At 36.5% G+C, this 16,475-nt stretch overlaps 1 protein-coding gene across 2 annotated transcripts in view; it reads right to left on the reverse strand.

The window, feature by feature from the left end:
- Window positions 1-16,475, reverse strand: part of EMCN (endomucin) — a 130,028-nt gene that overhangs the window by 11,131 nt on the left and 102,422 nt on the right. For both annotated transcript variants that reach the window (XM_054485818.2, XM_054485819.2), the window contains 6 exons: window positions 14,905-14,997; window positions 14,614-14,673; window positions 12,831-12,926; window positions 8,653-8,677; window positions 7,432-7,493; window positions 1,842-1,915 (listed from right to left, as the gene is read on the reverse strand). In XM_054485818.2, the coding sequence (XP_054341793.1) occupies window positions 1,881-1,915; window positions 7,432-7,493; window positions 8,653-8,677; window positions 12,831-12,926; window positions 14,614-14,673; window positions 14,905-14,997 (371 nt within the window). In that variant the 3' untranslated portion in view covers window positions 1,842-1,880. The remainder of the gene's footprint in view (window positions 1-1,841; window positions 1,916-7,431; window positions 7,494-8,652; window positions 8,678-12,830; window positions 12,927-14,613; window positions 14,674-14,904; window positions 14,998-16,475) is intronic.

A 16,475-nucleotide genomic window follows, 5' to 3' on the forward strand; every position in this document is an offset into this window, starting at 1 on the left:
GGCTTTGTGCAGGGTCTTTATTTGCAGTTGAGTTCTTGTCCTTGGTTTTACAGAGGACTATATTACCAAAGTATTATTGGTGTTGAAGTTTGGTTTGCAATTCAATAGATAGTGCTTAAACATAATGGCTGATAGATAGGCTCTTACCCAGCCATGCAGCCCCTCTGTGTTTCCTCACATTTGTAGCCATGCTCCTCCTCAGTGCTCTGAGAGTGTGTGATTCTCTCCCACTCAAGTGCTGGTCATAGATCTCAGCTTAGCACTCCCAGACTGTGCACTGCAGGCCTGAGACAAACTTAGGATTTTTTCTGTCTCCCCAGCTTGGTGGCAGCAGGGGCAGGGACCTTGGCATGCCACTCAGAGCCACTGCCAATTAGAATAAACAGCTGGGGAAATGTGGTTGCATTGCAGGCCCAAGCTGGGGGCTCATGACTGGTGAAGAGCGGGAGGGCAGGGGAAGGCAGTCTTGCCTCTTTTCCATAGGGCACTGCGGCATGCTGGAGGTACACAAATTCCAAGATTCCTAATCCATCCCTAATTACTGGCTAGAGAGGGATAAAATTCTGATACTGACACATATGTTTGGATGGCACTCCTCTGACCCTGTCTTCCGCTACTGGTCAGACAAGCACAGCAGGTACCATTTATTCTACAGGAAATTTCTGAGTGTCTGTAACAGAACAGTGTTAGTAATTAGGGAGTAGACTTAGGCCATGAATACAATATTTCTCATCATGGACACTTTACCTAGAGTGACTATCATTGTGGTCAGGCCAATTCTGGACATGTATTTATTTTATTTTATTTTATTTTTTATTGTTAGTTGCCAAAAGGTAGATTCTTCTGAAAGTTTTATAAAACCTCAAAAACTAAGTGACAACACTTAATTGATACTTCTTGTAACAAGTCAATTAAAGTCAGAAGAGCATTTCCTTACTTAGTTCTAGGAAAGTAAAAGTCAATCCCATACCAACTGGGAAACTTAATTCCAAAGCAGGTTTAACGTTGGCCTCAGCTGTTTACTAAAATAAGAAATGTACCTGCCTTGAGCTTACTCCTGGTCATGACATGGAACATACTTTTGAGAAATTTCCATTTTTTACTGATTCACAATTATTGTAGTAAGATTGATCATTTGTATCTGGTTTTGTCAAGATATCTGGAGGGCTCTGTTGCTTGGCTGGTTACACAGCAAGACTATGCCTACATGACCAGCTGAGTAAAAGGAAACCTGGCTGAAACTGAATTTTAGATCATCTTGTTGGAGGTGTTTTTTCCCACACATCCATGGCTTCTGGACCCAGAGAGAAAATGTATTCTGGTATGGTCCTTACAGAGAGAGGGCAATTGGACCCTTCACCTAGCTTCTCTGAACCCATTTCCCTGAGCCAGCCTATGGCTGTGATACACATCTTTAATGCAGTTTCTATATTTTATCTTTTTCTTGCAATAAACTGCAAATTTGCAAGCACCGTCACTTGGATCCTGCCAGTCTTTGTTAGCAACAGAAGCCTGTGTAAGTGCCACATGTAGTGTGTGCTTACTGACCTAGGTAGGCAGACTGAATTTACAAGGAAACATTAACAACAGGCAGAAAGAGCAAATTGTGTCATTCCTTAGATAGGCAAGAGAATTGGACAAATCGTCTACAACCACCAGGTCATTCATTTTTTGGCAATTTTTGTTAGAGTTTGTTTTTAGACAAATAGACAATGATCATTGCATTGACACAAACCATTAGCTTTTCAGCTTTTGAAATTCTTTAAAAACAATCTAAGCTGCACCAGGCTAACAAAACAGATATTAATGATTGTCTCCATGAATGAAATTGGGAAACTTACATAATTATTGCCTAGGTGTGGAGAGAATTCCTCAAGCTGTCAGTTCTTGGTTTTTCCTTGTGCAGAGTGCTCACCTGAGAACAGAAGATACGTTTTGATCTATAAGCTCAGAGACTGAGTAAGGATGAAAATAAAGTTTCTTAGCTTTTTTCTATTTTTCAAGGAAAGTTCAACTTTCCTGCAAGAATGTCATTACAGCCACCATTTGCCTCTTGGTATTGTCTAGAAATTAGTCACCAAAATATATGAACTTTTCCCAGACATCATCTGTTTTCACTTCAAAGTAGCAATAGGAAGTCCTGAGTGGGATAGGTCAGGGGGCAGTGGGGGCGGGAGATGTGAGTTGGGAGATGATAACATTAGAGAAACCCTGGGGAGTAAGTACTGATTTTTGCTTGTTACATGAGCTGGCTCTGCCTAAGCAAGCCCATGTCATGTATTTAAAGTGCCATTTTATCAGGAAGACATTCTAGGGTCCTTCTGTTTAAATAATTCAGTGAGGGTTTTGTGAAAATGAATTTATAGGCCAATGTGAACACTTGGGTGATATACAGAGCAGCGCAGGTGCCATTACTCAAAATCCCAGTGCTATTCCACCATCCAATATACAGAGAAATATTAATCTAGGATGGTGGCAAGCTGAGAGGCCCCAAGTATTTTTCACATGCCACTGGATTCATGACCAATATATTTCGCATTACTTGTGTCCTTCAGGTAGAATCTAGTATCAACCTCAGTCACATAATATAAAAGCAATATAGGTCAAATCTCCAGCTTTTAGAATAATTCTCATCATTTTGCTCCAGCTTTTGTCTGCCAGTTGTTAGGAAATCTGTCCTCTGGGTACTCTGAGGATGTCACCTGTTACTTGTACCATCACGGCAATAATAAATAGTGCCAGAGACCTCTGAGGAGAACAAATTCAAGACTCCTCTTCAAGAGGTCCTTTGGTTCTATGCTCTGACAAATGTTGGGCATAGTTCTGCAGCACCCCCAGCCCCTGCTCCAAGGCAATCTTTTGCTAACTATTGTTCATTTTGCAAAACACACAGCGCCTGCTTGGAACCCATGGCTATGAAGTACTGGAATGAGAAGTAAATAAAATAAATATTGATTCATCCCCTAGCATCTGCCAGAAGTCATGCAAAGCAAGTCATTGAAAATCTTTACAATTCTTAATATTCTTCCTCAAGGTCTGTCTAATTGACAGACTAGAAATTTTGAGAAAAATTTAATAACAATATGATATCAGTAACAAGAATAATGATATTTATAGTAAAAGAAAACAATCCACACACATATCTAGTGAACAAAAAAATCCAGAGGGAAATATATCACATGCCAGTAGTGGTTGTATGAAGGTTGTTTCATGGGTAGTTTTAAATTCTTTTTATTCTCTACTTTTTTCTATTTTTCATTATGCATAATCTGGTCAAATATTAAAATGGTAGTTTCAGCCATGAAGAAATATTAAAAGGCAGTAATATATGTTAATTTGCCAAATTAACAACATGTTAAAATGAGGGAAAGACCATTTGCAGTTGAAACAGTCAAGGAAACTTTGGTGGAAATGTAGATAATGAGACAAATATTGAAGGGCTGGGGACAGAAGAGGATTCTACATATGGCTTTATAAATCTGTGAATGTTTTGTTCATTTTTACTCTGTGGTCCATTTTTTTGTTGTTAATGAACTTTTATTTGTAAAAATAAATAAGCAAACAAAGATGACTATGCACTTAATGAGTAATTGCCATAGCACACTGATTAGTTTGCTAATGACATATTAATCATATGTAATTACCATTAGAGGGGTAAGCGTACGTGACAAAGGAGAGCAAGAGACTCTTGCTTCTAGAAAGCTGGGTTCAGAGAGAGAGACAGTCAGGGGACAGGGAAGGGAATGAATGAAGTCAGAGAGATATGCATTATTACTGTATATCAAGTGCTTTCAAAACTGAGCTAGAGAAGGCAGGCACATCATGGAAGGTGTTGCAGACATGCTAAGGTGTTTGAACTTAATCTTAGGTTATTACTTATCAGAGTCTTCCAAGTAGAGGAATATTCTAATGAATTCAGATCTGATTTTTCTTACTCTAAATGGTTCAAAATCAACTGATGCCTTGAAGCTAAGTTTAGTGATGCAATGTTTTTCTTCTTCGTAGAGTCATATATTTCTAATTTCAAGATTTTTCTTTATAATTTATATGACTTGACATATTAAAAGTGAGATAATGTGTATTAACTGTCTGAGATGATATAAATAAGAATCATGTTTAAAACGCATGTCACACATACATTTTTTAGTCAATCATGGTGATGTTTAACCTGACAAGATCGCTTACTAAAGCTGAGGAGTAGCTTATATGTTCTTATAAAGGACTCCTTGATCTGCAACATTTGATGCCCATTTTTTTCCTGAAAGCATCTTCTTGTTATACCCTAGTAAGCTTTCTCTTTTACATTTAAGAGAGTTCCAAATTTAAACATGTATGAGTTACAATTTCAGCAGAAGACCTTATTCAATGAAGAATATATTTAAAGCAAGCAGGGAGTATGGATGGATGAACATCAACCATATTACTTACTCCATGACCTAATTGAAAAAGAGGGATTTGGGGTCAAAGAACTCTCTTCCCTGGAGAAAATGACCAGAACTTTAACTGTGGCTCATTGAGGCTTCTAGAAAACCAGAAGATTTGGCATCCACTGGCATTTTCCCTAAAAGTGGGTGGCTGCAGAGGGCTGTTTCCTTGGAAACATTGTTTATTGGTCTGTACCAAAGTAAAATGTCCAGGGTTTCTACACTGAAGCAATGACAGATTCAAATAATTTTTATGACCACTGAAGCTCAAATTTCATTGTGTTACCCATCTATGCTCATTAATTAACATTGTATTTCTTAGGTCTTGAAACAAATAAAGTAAATTGTAACAGCCATCAATTCTGAGTAGCTGGTGGTCAGATATTTGTTCTATCAATTGTTTTCTGTATTTTAAAAATTTCTAAAAATTTTTATATAGGCAGCAGTAGAAAAATTGAGTTAAGCTTGTGAACTTGTATCAAACCTAACCATTTAAGTTTTTTTTCTACTTATTTTTTAGGAAAGATGTCAGTATTAGGCAAGAGAAGTTACTTAAGTAAAAATAATTTTAGTAATGTAATTTCTCTTGAGTGTAGTGAGCATAGCATTATAAAGAAAAGATATTTGAATACATTTTGAAATGCAGTGGGAAGAAATTTGTTTGCTAGTGTTTGGGGAGCCACCAGGTTCTGTTAATGATAGACTTGAATAAAAATTGTGGTAGTACAAGGAGCATTTGGATAGCATTATATTTTAGATGATAAATTCTGGGCTACTGAAGTCTTCTCTGAATCATCAATTTCAGTGTTGCCTTATCACCAAATATTTTCCATGGTAATCATCTGGGTTGCCCTTTGAGAGGTTATTTTGCTAAAAGCAATGCAATTTCTAAATTGAAGTTGGCAGAAATAAAAGTACCCGAGAATATATCTTACTATTTCCATGATAATATCTCCCTCTTAGACCTGTGACCTGACAAGTTATTTTTGAAGAAAAGGAAGTTAGGTGGACTAAGGGTCTATTTAACTAGTCTGCCACCGTCTATTCCACTTACTGCTATGGTCACCATGAGACTGGGAGAGAGCCTACATAGAATTTTCCCCAGGCCTTAGAGTCTGCTATTACATTTGCAACGAAGAAACACAAGGTTCTCTGAGGTTTTCCCCCTGCTGGAAGTCATGACTCTAGTGTCAGTTGTTCCATTTCTTTGGTAGAAATGGGTGGTAGAAAACTGATCCCAGCATCCTCCTCACAAGGAGAGCCAGGAGCTTCTACACAGGGCACTTCCAGGTATGTTTAGCACCCTAATTCACCACTTGGAGAGCCAACATGACTGCAGAGTGTTTGGAGTATGTGTGATGCCTGCTTGCAAGCCACAGGCAGATTCTGAGGTCTTTTCTTGATAAATCGTGTAGTCACGCTTAGGATCTCTCATGTGCTTACTCAGGACTGGTTCACATTTAGCCTGCTTGAGCACTTTTTTTTTTTTTTTGCCCTTTTCCCTGCTAGTAGAATAGGCCTGGGTACCTAGTAAAGGCTGGTGAATAGCCAGGAGAAAACTGTGAGTGGCTTCTAACCACTCTATGGGTACATTTTGCTCCTTTGCCCCCTTCAGATGGTTCCTCCTGAGAGAAAGTATAGTATGGGAATAAAGGAAATATGTGTATTGGAGAGTGGAAGAGATGCAAGAGTAAAGGAGATCTCTCCTAAAATAAGATGGCTCATGTGAGGGGTTTCAGCATTCCTGTGCAGGCTTCAGCTGTTCTTGCTCTTCACCTCTTCTGTTTGCCTCTTGCCGTTTGTTCTAGTTTGAATTTATACATGAAATTCAGAACACTTTTAGCCTTTAATATCTTGCTCTTGATTTGGGACAATATTTATAGTTTTCTGTTTTACAAAATTATTTTGAGCCACCAGAAATATTTATAATATAGCTTATTCAATTGGGGAATTGGATATTGTAAATGTATTAATGTAACATGATATTTAAATTAGACCCACGTGGTTTTTTATATTTTTATTTTTTTTTTTTATGAAGTCTCGCTCCTCTGTCACCCAGGCTGGCATGCCGTGGCACGATCTTACAGCTTCCATCCCCCGGATTCCAGCATTTCTCCTGCCTCAGCCTCCAGGGTAGCTGGGATTACAGGCATGCGCCACCATGTCCAGCTAATTTTTGTATTTTTTAGTAGTGACAGAGTTTCACCATGTTGGCCAGGCTGGTCTTGAACTCCTGACCTCAGGTGATCTGCCCGCCTCAGCCTCCCAAAGTGCTGGGATTACAGGCATGAGCCACAGCTGCCAGCCAGATTATTTTATAAAACTAATAATTGCTTTTAATTGATCTGTTTTGTGATATCAATGGTTTAAATGTCTGATCTACTCAAAACAAAGAAAAATCCATGATTTTAATTTTGAAAAGCTATCTAGCATCACATTTTTTCATTGTTCTTGACACAAATCATACCTATATTTTGAAAGACTTTTACAATTCCAATCAAATGAACATACCTAAGAAACTGGAAAAATTCACATTACATCAATAGAATATTATATTTTACCTTTATGGAGAGGCTCAATTAAAGGTATATAAATGATATAAAACATGATTTACATTTTAACTGATGACCAGTTTTTTTGACTTTTTGACCATATGTGACTACATAGCCAGCACCAAAATGAAACAAAACAACAGCAATAATTTAAAAACTTGTTAACAAATTTTGTGATCTTTCTGCCACTCCTGCAGAATAGGAAATGCCTCCAGCCATCTACACATCCACACATCTGTAGAAAGCAACCTCTAAAGGCCACACAGTCCAATAATCTTACCAAATTGGTAAGATTTTTCTTTCCTTCATGGGAGAATTTTACATTTATTGACAGTAATTGGCTATTTCTAAAGAAGTTAGGCCTTTTGTTTATGTTTCACATGAACAAAATCCGAGGTTATAGTTAGATTCTAAAATAACTAATTTTCATCTAATCAACTTGTCTGGAAACTTACCAGACTCATGAGAAATTGTCTTAACGGTAAGAAGCTTCACGCTCTCTTTATCAGACTGAGGTCTATTTGAAACAAAAAACATTAAATTAGCACCACAGTAATCAGCATTGTATGTTTGTGAAAGTATTGTGACACAAACAGAATGATGAAGATACATATGCATATATATATGTGTGTGTGTATATATATATATACATGTATATGCCTGTGTGTGTGTGTATATATATATATATATATTTCCATGGCAAGAACTTTGTCTTTTCTCATAAAAATACACATATACTTTTTAGCAATTTTTACTTTTCCTGGAATCAAGCCAATAAATCCCTGCCACTCTCTTATAGTGGTGATTGTCAAATAAATTAAAAATTAGTTTGAGTTGTGTGAAACACTTGGCACAAGGTCCATATTGCACATGTCTCCAATTCTGAATTATGGAGAGGAGGACATAGAAATGTTTACAAGCCTTTTGGGCTTATGCTGAATTCTGGCGATATTTCTTTTCCTGAAGTCCTGAGATACTGTAGTACAGTATCTGAACTGCCTATTTTAATCAAGAGTTCTCATCTATCCAAAAGAGTTTCAAACTCTAATTATTTCCTTTGGACATCTCAGGAGTCTCTAAGTCATATGAATAGTAATGTAGCATTATTTCTAAAGTTTACAACCTTATGAAACATAAAAACACTTATATAAAGGTAGACCACAAATTCCTGTCAACAAGGAAAACAGGGTTTGTTTTGACATGAAAAACAATTCATCATGTCTCTTTGCAGCACCTTGGTTGTTACAGTTGCCTGGATTGCTAAAATCTGCTTTATTTTAATCAAGTCAAAGTGAAACAGCCATCTACCTTAAAGGCACTGAGAACTGGCTCAAGGTAGAAGCACAATTTTCCCTGTGATAAACATATTAAAAATTTCACTGGGAAACTATTTAAAAACCTAGGTATTTTTTCTATGATATTTTCCCTCATAATTATATTCATTCTTCTACTTTTCCATTTCATCTTTTTATTTCCTATTTTACCATTCTAAGATTAAACGTGATCTTACATTTGGAATTTCTCTGTTAAATGGAGAGAGCTCTGACAAACAGTCAAAGCCAATATGTAGATTTTCTACACTTTAGAAATAATCCAAAAAAGTATAAGTAGAGTAACAATAATTTTCACTACATAAATGGCAGGGTCTAACCAAAAGATGATATGGGCTTACTTACTGATCATTTCCATTTTCTGGTGTGCCTAGGAGAAGACGGAGTTGTTAGAGTTGCAAAGAAGTTGGCTACCAAAAATCTGAGCAAGCCCCTGTACCCCCCTCACCTGCTGTCCACTCTTTTCTATGCAGAGATGTTTCTAAGTCATTTTAAAACATTTTAATTTTCCCCTTGCCAAGCCATTTCCTCAGGTATGGTTAATACTTATCCTGGCACTCATGGGATAGTCCTAATTAGGCCAAGTCCACTAAACTTAGTTCTGGACTAATCTTGATCTTGTAGCTTCATATCACTATGTGAAATTACTGTTCATTATTGCATATCCCATGGACAACAGAAAATGTCTGTTTATTTCAGTATCTCTGAAAAAATTCTATTAAAAGTATTGAAGATTTTATGCCGGAGAATTGAAGCTTTGACTTTCCTTTATACATTGTTCTTTTTTGGGATACAAATCACTGTGTTTGTGGTGAGCTACAAGGTAGATACTATATCTAATTGTATCTTAAACCCACTGATTCAGCCTCTCAAAAGAGCCCTGCAAAATGTCACAGAGGCTACTAGCTGCAACTAATCTTTTGTTCTCTTTGCCAGGCCGCTTCACAACTGTCTGGTAGAAAACACCTGGGGTTTAGAGTGAGAACTCAGAATGATTCATTCTGCACAAGGACATGGCCTCGCTGGAGTGAATGTTGGTGATCAAATCTTGCATTAATCTATAGCCAATCAGGCCAACTGTTTAATGTGATTGCATAAGGTTCCCCTTGTTGTGCTCCTTTGCTCTGGTTTTATTCCATTGCTACTCAGCTTCTGTTTCTTAGATTTCCTTTCATATCTAATCTAAATCTCGTCATTGAATATGCCCTTTGAATATAATTCTCCTGGCTTTGACTATCCTTGTTTTATAAAGACCTTAACTTCCACTTGTATTTTGGCGGCTTCTATTTCTGTCATCTTGGTTAAGATATCCCATCATAACTCTTAATCCCTAGGATTTAACCCATGGCACCATATGCTGCTCACCAATTAGACTTAACCTCATCTTTGCTCCATCAGTAAGGTTTTAACAGCATTTTTTGATTCCTATGTATCATATACAATATCACCTGTGATGCTAATAGCCCTGTTTTAAAATGAGTTGATTTTTTTCATTTATAATTTTTGTGGGTACATAGTAGGTGTAGATATTTATGGGGTATAAGAGAGATTTTGATATAGGCATGCAATGCATAACAATCACATCATGGCAGTGGTGTATCCATCCCCTCAAGTATCCTTTGTATTACAAACAGTCCAATTATATTCATTGAGTTATTTCAAAATGTATCATTAAGTTTATTATTGACTATAGTCACCTTGTTGCGCTGTCAAATACTAGGTTTTATCCATACTTCATATATTTTTGTACCCATTAACCATCTCCACATCCCCTCCACTACCCTTCCCAGCTCTGGTAGCCATCCTTCTACTCTCTAGCTCTATGACTTCAATTGTTTTGATTTTTTAGCTTCCAGAAATAAAAACATGGGAAGTTTGTCTTTCTGTGCCTGACTTATTTCACTTAACATAATGACTTCCAGTTCCATCCATGTTGTTGCAAATGACAGGATCTCATTCTTTTTCGTGACTGAATGGACGTCACTGTGTAAAAGCACCACATTTTCATTATCTATTCATCTGCTGATGGACACTTAGGTTGCTTCCAAATCTTGGCTATTGTGAACAGTGCTGCAACAAATGTGGGAATGCAGGTATTTCTTTGACATATTGATTTCCTGTGTTAAGCATATATACCCAGCAGTGGGATTGCTGGATCATATAGTAGCTGTATTTTTAGTTTTCTTGAGGAACCTCCAAGCTGTTCTCCATAGTGGTTGTATTAATTTACATTTCTACCCACAGTGTACGAGGTTTCCCTTTTCTCCGCATTCTCTCCAGCAAAATGTATTGAGATTTTTATATGCCTGTTTTAATATTTTTTCCCTAGGAAACTACAGCGATAGTCTTATTAGCAGATAGAGGCAAGCCAACAGACTATTTTCTGCATATATACCATTCTTATTTGGTTAAAGCTCAGTCCACTGTCAACCTTGTCCAGATAAGCTTCATTTCTTATTGAAATCTCTGATTCATGTTGTCTTCCACAGAGCAGAATGGTTTTACTAATTTCCCAAACTAGATAAAGTCTCTCCCACATACTTGAAGAGGGATTAACTGCAGGTATTTAATGGTGCTAATTTAATGATAACAGTGCTGTAAATTCTGTCTCAGAAACAAAGTTAACAACCACCAAAAAGATTTGGCTAATTGTACAAATTGCCAAACTTGACTTTAAAATACCCATGTCTTCAGAATAGCTATCCATAGTGGTAGGAACTTTACACATCCATAGAAGCCACTTTAATAGAAAAGGTCAACTTTTCAAATAATGTATTCTTAAATCTTCCTATGTAAAGTAATTTTTAGTATAGCATATTTTTACAAATAAATTTAGCACATTAATTTTTACCTATCCTGCATTCTCAACACTCACAGGCTTCAATTTGGATAACCGATTTCCAGTAAAAGACAGGATTGGCAGGTAGTTCAGAAACTTAGAGAAATTAAACTGACTTATAAAAATGCTGTTTCCCCTCTGAAAACTGAACAAGGAGACATGTTTCAGACATGAAGAAGTTTATTCACTAATTCCCAAAGGAAAAGGCATTGATTTGTTTTTACTTTTCACCAAGAGCTAAAATGAACTCTGCTGGTTTGGTCTCCTAGCTTCTCTTGGTACTGTCGCGATCATACTACAACTGTCCTTGCAATGCATGGTGAGCAGGTGGCTTTAGGGATAGCATTCATTAGTGTCCTGGGGGGCACACTGTCCATGAGGTAAACAAAGAATAATGCAACTTATATTCCTTATAAAAATAATTGCTTTTTACCTTCTAACAGTTTATGAGACTTAGATTTTTTTTTTCATATTTAGAATTAAAGTGGGGAAGGAGAATTCTATTTACTGTACATTTAAAAATGTAACTCAATAAGCATATAGTAAGGGCCTGCTGTATATTAGGTACCATGCAATGTGAACAATATGTGATTTGTGACTTGGAAGGGTTGCCTGACTTTCAAGAGAGGTAGGCACATGGAGAAATAAGTAACTGTACTATGGTATGATAAATGATATAATCCAAATCTGTAGTATTACAATTAAAGGTAGAATTCATTCTGCTTGAAGAAGTGGTGTGTTATAAAAAGATACAGTAAATTTGTGTTTGAGTTGAGTCCTAATGGGTAAGTTGGAGATTAGGTGTGTTATGAAAGGTAAGAGGTGGGCTGGATATTCCAGAAGGAATAGTATGGATGAGGGCATGGATACATGCTACTACATTATACGGCCAGGGCTGGGCTGTGAAGTGGATAGTTTGGAATTAAGGTAACATGACAGCTGAGCCATGGGAGTTGAAGGTATTTAGGTGAAGGTTGAGTAAAGAAGAGGAAAATTTCCTGGAACAGAAAAAAGACTGAGTAAAGACTAAAACAAATCAGAATTTAGTTAACAATAATTTATCAGTATTAGTTCACTAATTGTGACAAGCATACCATCAGATCTTAATAAGGGAATAAGGGAAACTAGGTGTGGTGACTCCCTGTACTATCTTTGCAGCTTCCCTATAACTCTAAGTCTACTCTAAAATAGAAAGTTTATTTTTAAAAAGGATAAAAAATATAACATGGTCTTGGAAGATACTTTCGTTGGGTGTGTCTCCCAGGAGAGAAATTAGTCACAGAACATTTTTTGAGATTACGGGCCCCTGAGCTGAATTCTTAGCAATCCCTCTCTTTATTTTCTGTTACACAGAAATGGAGTTAATCTTTACCATAGACAAGTTATGTCATTTTTATGCGCTCTTTACTACGATATTCTCCTGACCACCCACAAAATTTTGGCTATTTTATTAAAAAGAATTTCCCCATATTTGATAATTTCTACTAATAATATTTAATTGCCACTCTGCAATTCACTAGCATTCAGTGGGTGTCTGTGCCCTTCGTCCTTTGTTTCTGTGATCAGGAAATACGACATTTCATTTCTTTCTATAACTCTTCTCTCCCTTTAAGAATTTAAAATCAAGTTTAAACTGAGCATTCATTCTTCTTTCAGGAAAACAAAACAAAACACTGTTACCTACCCGGATCTGCCTTCCAGCACATTCGGTACAAACCCACCAGAACAAATACTGAAAGTGTTATTACAATCAAAGCAATAACCACCGGCAAAATAATACCTAAAAAGAATGAGAGACATTGTCAATTAGAGTGGCTGCTGAATTTCACAGCGATAGTTTGGTAAGTGAGCAAAAGGATGAGTGCTTCCTTTCTTCTTTAAATACCATTCTATTAAAAACATTATATTTTAGGCAAAGATTCCTCTGATTCATGGGGTTTGCTCTAGTTGTCATCTTTGACATAACCACTTGATGTCAGTCTTGTAACCTTTCTGAAACAAAATTCCAACCTCAGAGAGAGTGCCCCCATCTTCCTGGAGACTGAAGAAGTGGGGAGATGGGAGACTGGAGAAGTAGAAGATGTACTCTAGATTATAATTAAATCCACATTCACTCATTACATTTTTTAGTACTTTATAATGAAGTTACCAAAATATATATAACCCAACTGGGATTGCTTTAGTCCTAATGCTGGCTTTCTAAAACACTCACAAATTTCTTTCTATAATAATATCTTAAAACTAGAAAAGGCATAAAATAATGTAAGTAGATATCACAGTGAAGATGATTCTTGAAAATGAACATGATTCAAGAGAGATATGTGTATGTGTGTCTGTTTGGGGGAGTGATGTTGCTGCAGTAACTTAGGGTGAGTTTTTCATATTTGTATTAAGAGGAAGAGTATTGCCTGCCTGCCTGCCTTCTTTCCTTCCTTCCTTCCTTCTTTCCTTCCTTCCTTCCTTCTTTCCTTCCTTCCTTCCTTCTTTTCTGATGGTTATTTCCAAGGTTAAAAGTACTGTGATAAAAGCAAGAGAGCTGTCATAGACACACAACTGAAGGAAATTAAGATGACTATTAGTTTAGCATATTTGCTTGCATGTGTACTCCTTATATATTGATCAGGGGTGAGACTTATTCTCCAATTCATCTGTAGGATGGTTTACACTTCCATTGTCAGAGTTAAATATTTGTTTTAAGTAAGTTCTGCTGATTTCTTAATAGACCTTAGGTGAAATCATTATTGCCTCCCAAAATGAAGACGCCGTGAAACAGCAGGTCAGTAATTTCTACGATGACTTATTTAATGGAATGGGTTTAACTAAACTTAATACAGCCTTTTATAATAACAGTTTTGAATATAGTCTTTTTATTTTTAATTAATAAGGAAGTTATTTAATATTCTGTATTCGGTCTTAGCACACACATAAATGTTATATGACATATATAGGTTTTAGTTAAAATGGAACATTTCTTAAAGGCCGTTTTTAATGTTCTATGAACGCAAACAATTCATTTTTTGATATAATTTATTTATTATTTTAATTATTTACTTGACAAAAATGAAATATATTCAGGGTATACAACCTGACAATTTGGAAATAATTCACTTTTATGGGGACCTCTACCTGTGCATTTTGGCTTATCTGAAACTAGTCCCATCAAGTCATCCTTGGCCCTTGATCGTAATTGCTAAACACTAAACTAAGAAAAAAATTGCCAAACTGTGCTTTTTTTTTTCTTCTCTTTTCTTTCTTTCTTTCTTTTTTTTCTTTTCTTTTCTTTGGTCATTAAGACTCACTTGTGGGAAATTTTCAGAGCAGGCAGCAGTTAGATGGGATTGTAATGGGATTGCAGGCTCAGTAAAGTTGAGAAAAGGCTGCCCATAATCTGATTCCTCTCCTTTACTGGTCACTTTCAAACATTCTGCGTATCTACTGCCATGAATGAAGGTACTGCTGTTACTCACTGGAATAAGACCGGCTGGTTGCTGAAGTGCTTGCATTTTTTCCACCCTCAGTGCCTATTACTTTAAGAAAGAAAAAAACAAGTCACTTTTGGTTAACATGTGCCAATCCTTGCAGTCCTCCCTCCACCCTCCTTTAAGGAAACAGCCATGATTTGTAGGTATGATGCTGCAAGTGCAAAAGATTCAGTCTCATTCTGAAGGAGCTCTGTTTTGTGAGTCAAGATTGTTAGGGTTTCGGTGAAGAAAGGATCAGGTAGAGCAGATTTCCACTCAGGCACACAGATATCATACCTTGAGACTGTGAGGTGTTTTCTGGAATTGTAACTGGTATTGAGGATAATGTACCAGTTTCAGAAGGTGATGCATCTGGTTGTAGAATGCTACCTGTATGAAAATTACAAATGCAGAATCAGGCTATGGTATTAAGCCTTCATATGGGATTTCTTTGCACATTCAAACAGTTTGCTTTTCTGAAGATCTGTGAAAACTATTTATTGTCAAATAGTAGGATAAATGCAATCATAACACTAAACCATAAGTTCATCCATTCTTCCTGGAAAGATAATTAAATTTAGAATCACAAAGCCTGAGTATCAGTTTTACATCTTCAGGAACTCTCCAAGAAAACTTCAGTAAGTTTTTTAGCATAGATTACAGCCTGTATAACCTACTGCATAAGACTCTTGTGGGATGTAAATCTATGCAAAAGCATTTTTCAAATTTCAGATATAACTTTGGGTGATAGTGATTTTTTTCTATCACACATAGTTAAAATGGTCATAACTGCACAGGACTTCAGATTTTATAGTATTTATCAGTGATCAAAGAGAAAAAAATTGCAGTTGAGGCTTTGGTTAGAAGAATTGAGGAAAAATCAAAGAAGACTCCTTCATTTTCATCCCTAAAGTTCAGCAGCTGGTTTTATTATGTGCCTTTTCTACAGTAACTTCTACTTGACTGTTTTTTTCACTAGCATCCAGGCTCTTTTTTTTCCAAGGAAAATATAAATTAAAAATTTATTGTTATCGTTATTTGTTTGTTTAGTTAACATTTGCCATCTTCAATCAGAAGGACTGAAGCAAAAATTATAAGTAAAAATCTACTATTCAAAATCCATAGCTGTCAATAAGTTTAAAGGAAATATAAATAATTAAGTGTTGTATAAGTTGAAAACATTTATTCTTGTGAATTTGGAATAAAGTACAATTTGTACTTTGAAAATTTTTTGAAAATTTATTCTCTTTCTCGTGCAGTATGAAGTGCTCTATTTAAATCATGCCTGTTTGCCTTGCCTCTTCACTGAATTGCAAGTTCCTAGAGTGTGAGGGCCATACTTGTCCACACACCCAACATGGAGCTCTGGCCACAGGGGGTGTGCAGTCAAATGTAGCTGACACTAAGAGGCACTTCTTATGATTATGGCTCCTTGGGCGTATTGAGGCCATGTATAATTGCACCAAAGAAATTGATATTTCTATGACTGCCTTGGCTCATTCCTTCTTCACCACCCACATCCCAGCACACACTGCATGCTCATGCATTTTTGACATCTGTGGGTGAAGAATAATGTTCAGAGTCTGTACTGTTCTTGCCATGCAAGAGATCTGTGGGTGGAAGCTAGATATATGCCCATAAGAACAAAGAAAAATATCAGGCTAGTGCACTAAGCAGGCAGAAAAAGGAATATTAAATGAAAGAGTGGGAACTAGCTGAAACCTTGGTACTTTCAGCTGCCTTTTCCAGTGTCAAGTAGTTTAGTGAGGATGAATGCTCTTTCAGTTGTCTTGGTGGAGAAGAAGGTGGCTGATTAAATAACCAATGATGTTAATCCTTTTGGGATTTTCCAAGGGTTTAATTGTCCT

Source organism: Pongo pygmaeus, chromosome 3 (assembly GCF_028885625.2).
Source record: "Pongo pygmaeus isolate AG05252 chromosome 3, NHGRI_mPonPyg2-v2.0_pri, whole genome shotgun sequence".
Classification (NCBI taxonomy): Eukaryota; Metazoa; Chordata; class Mammalia; order Primates; family Hominidae; genus Pongo; species Pongo pygmaeus.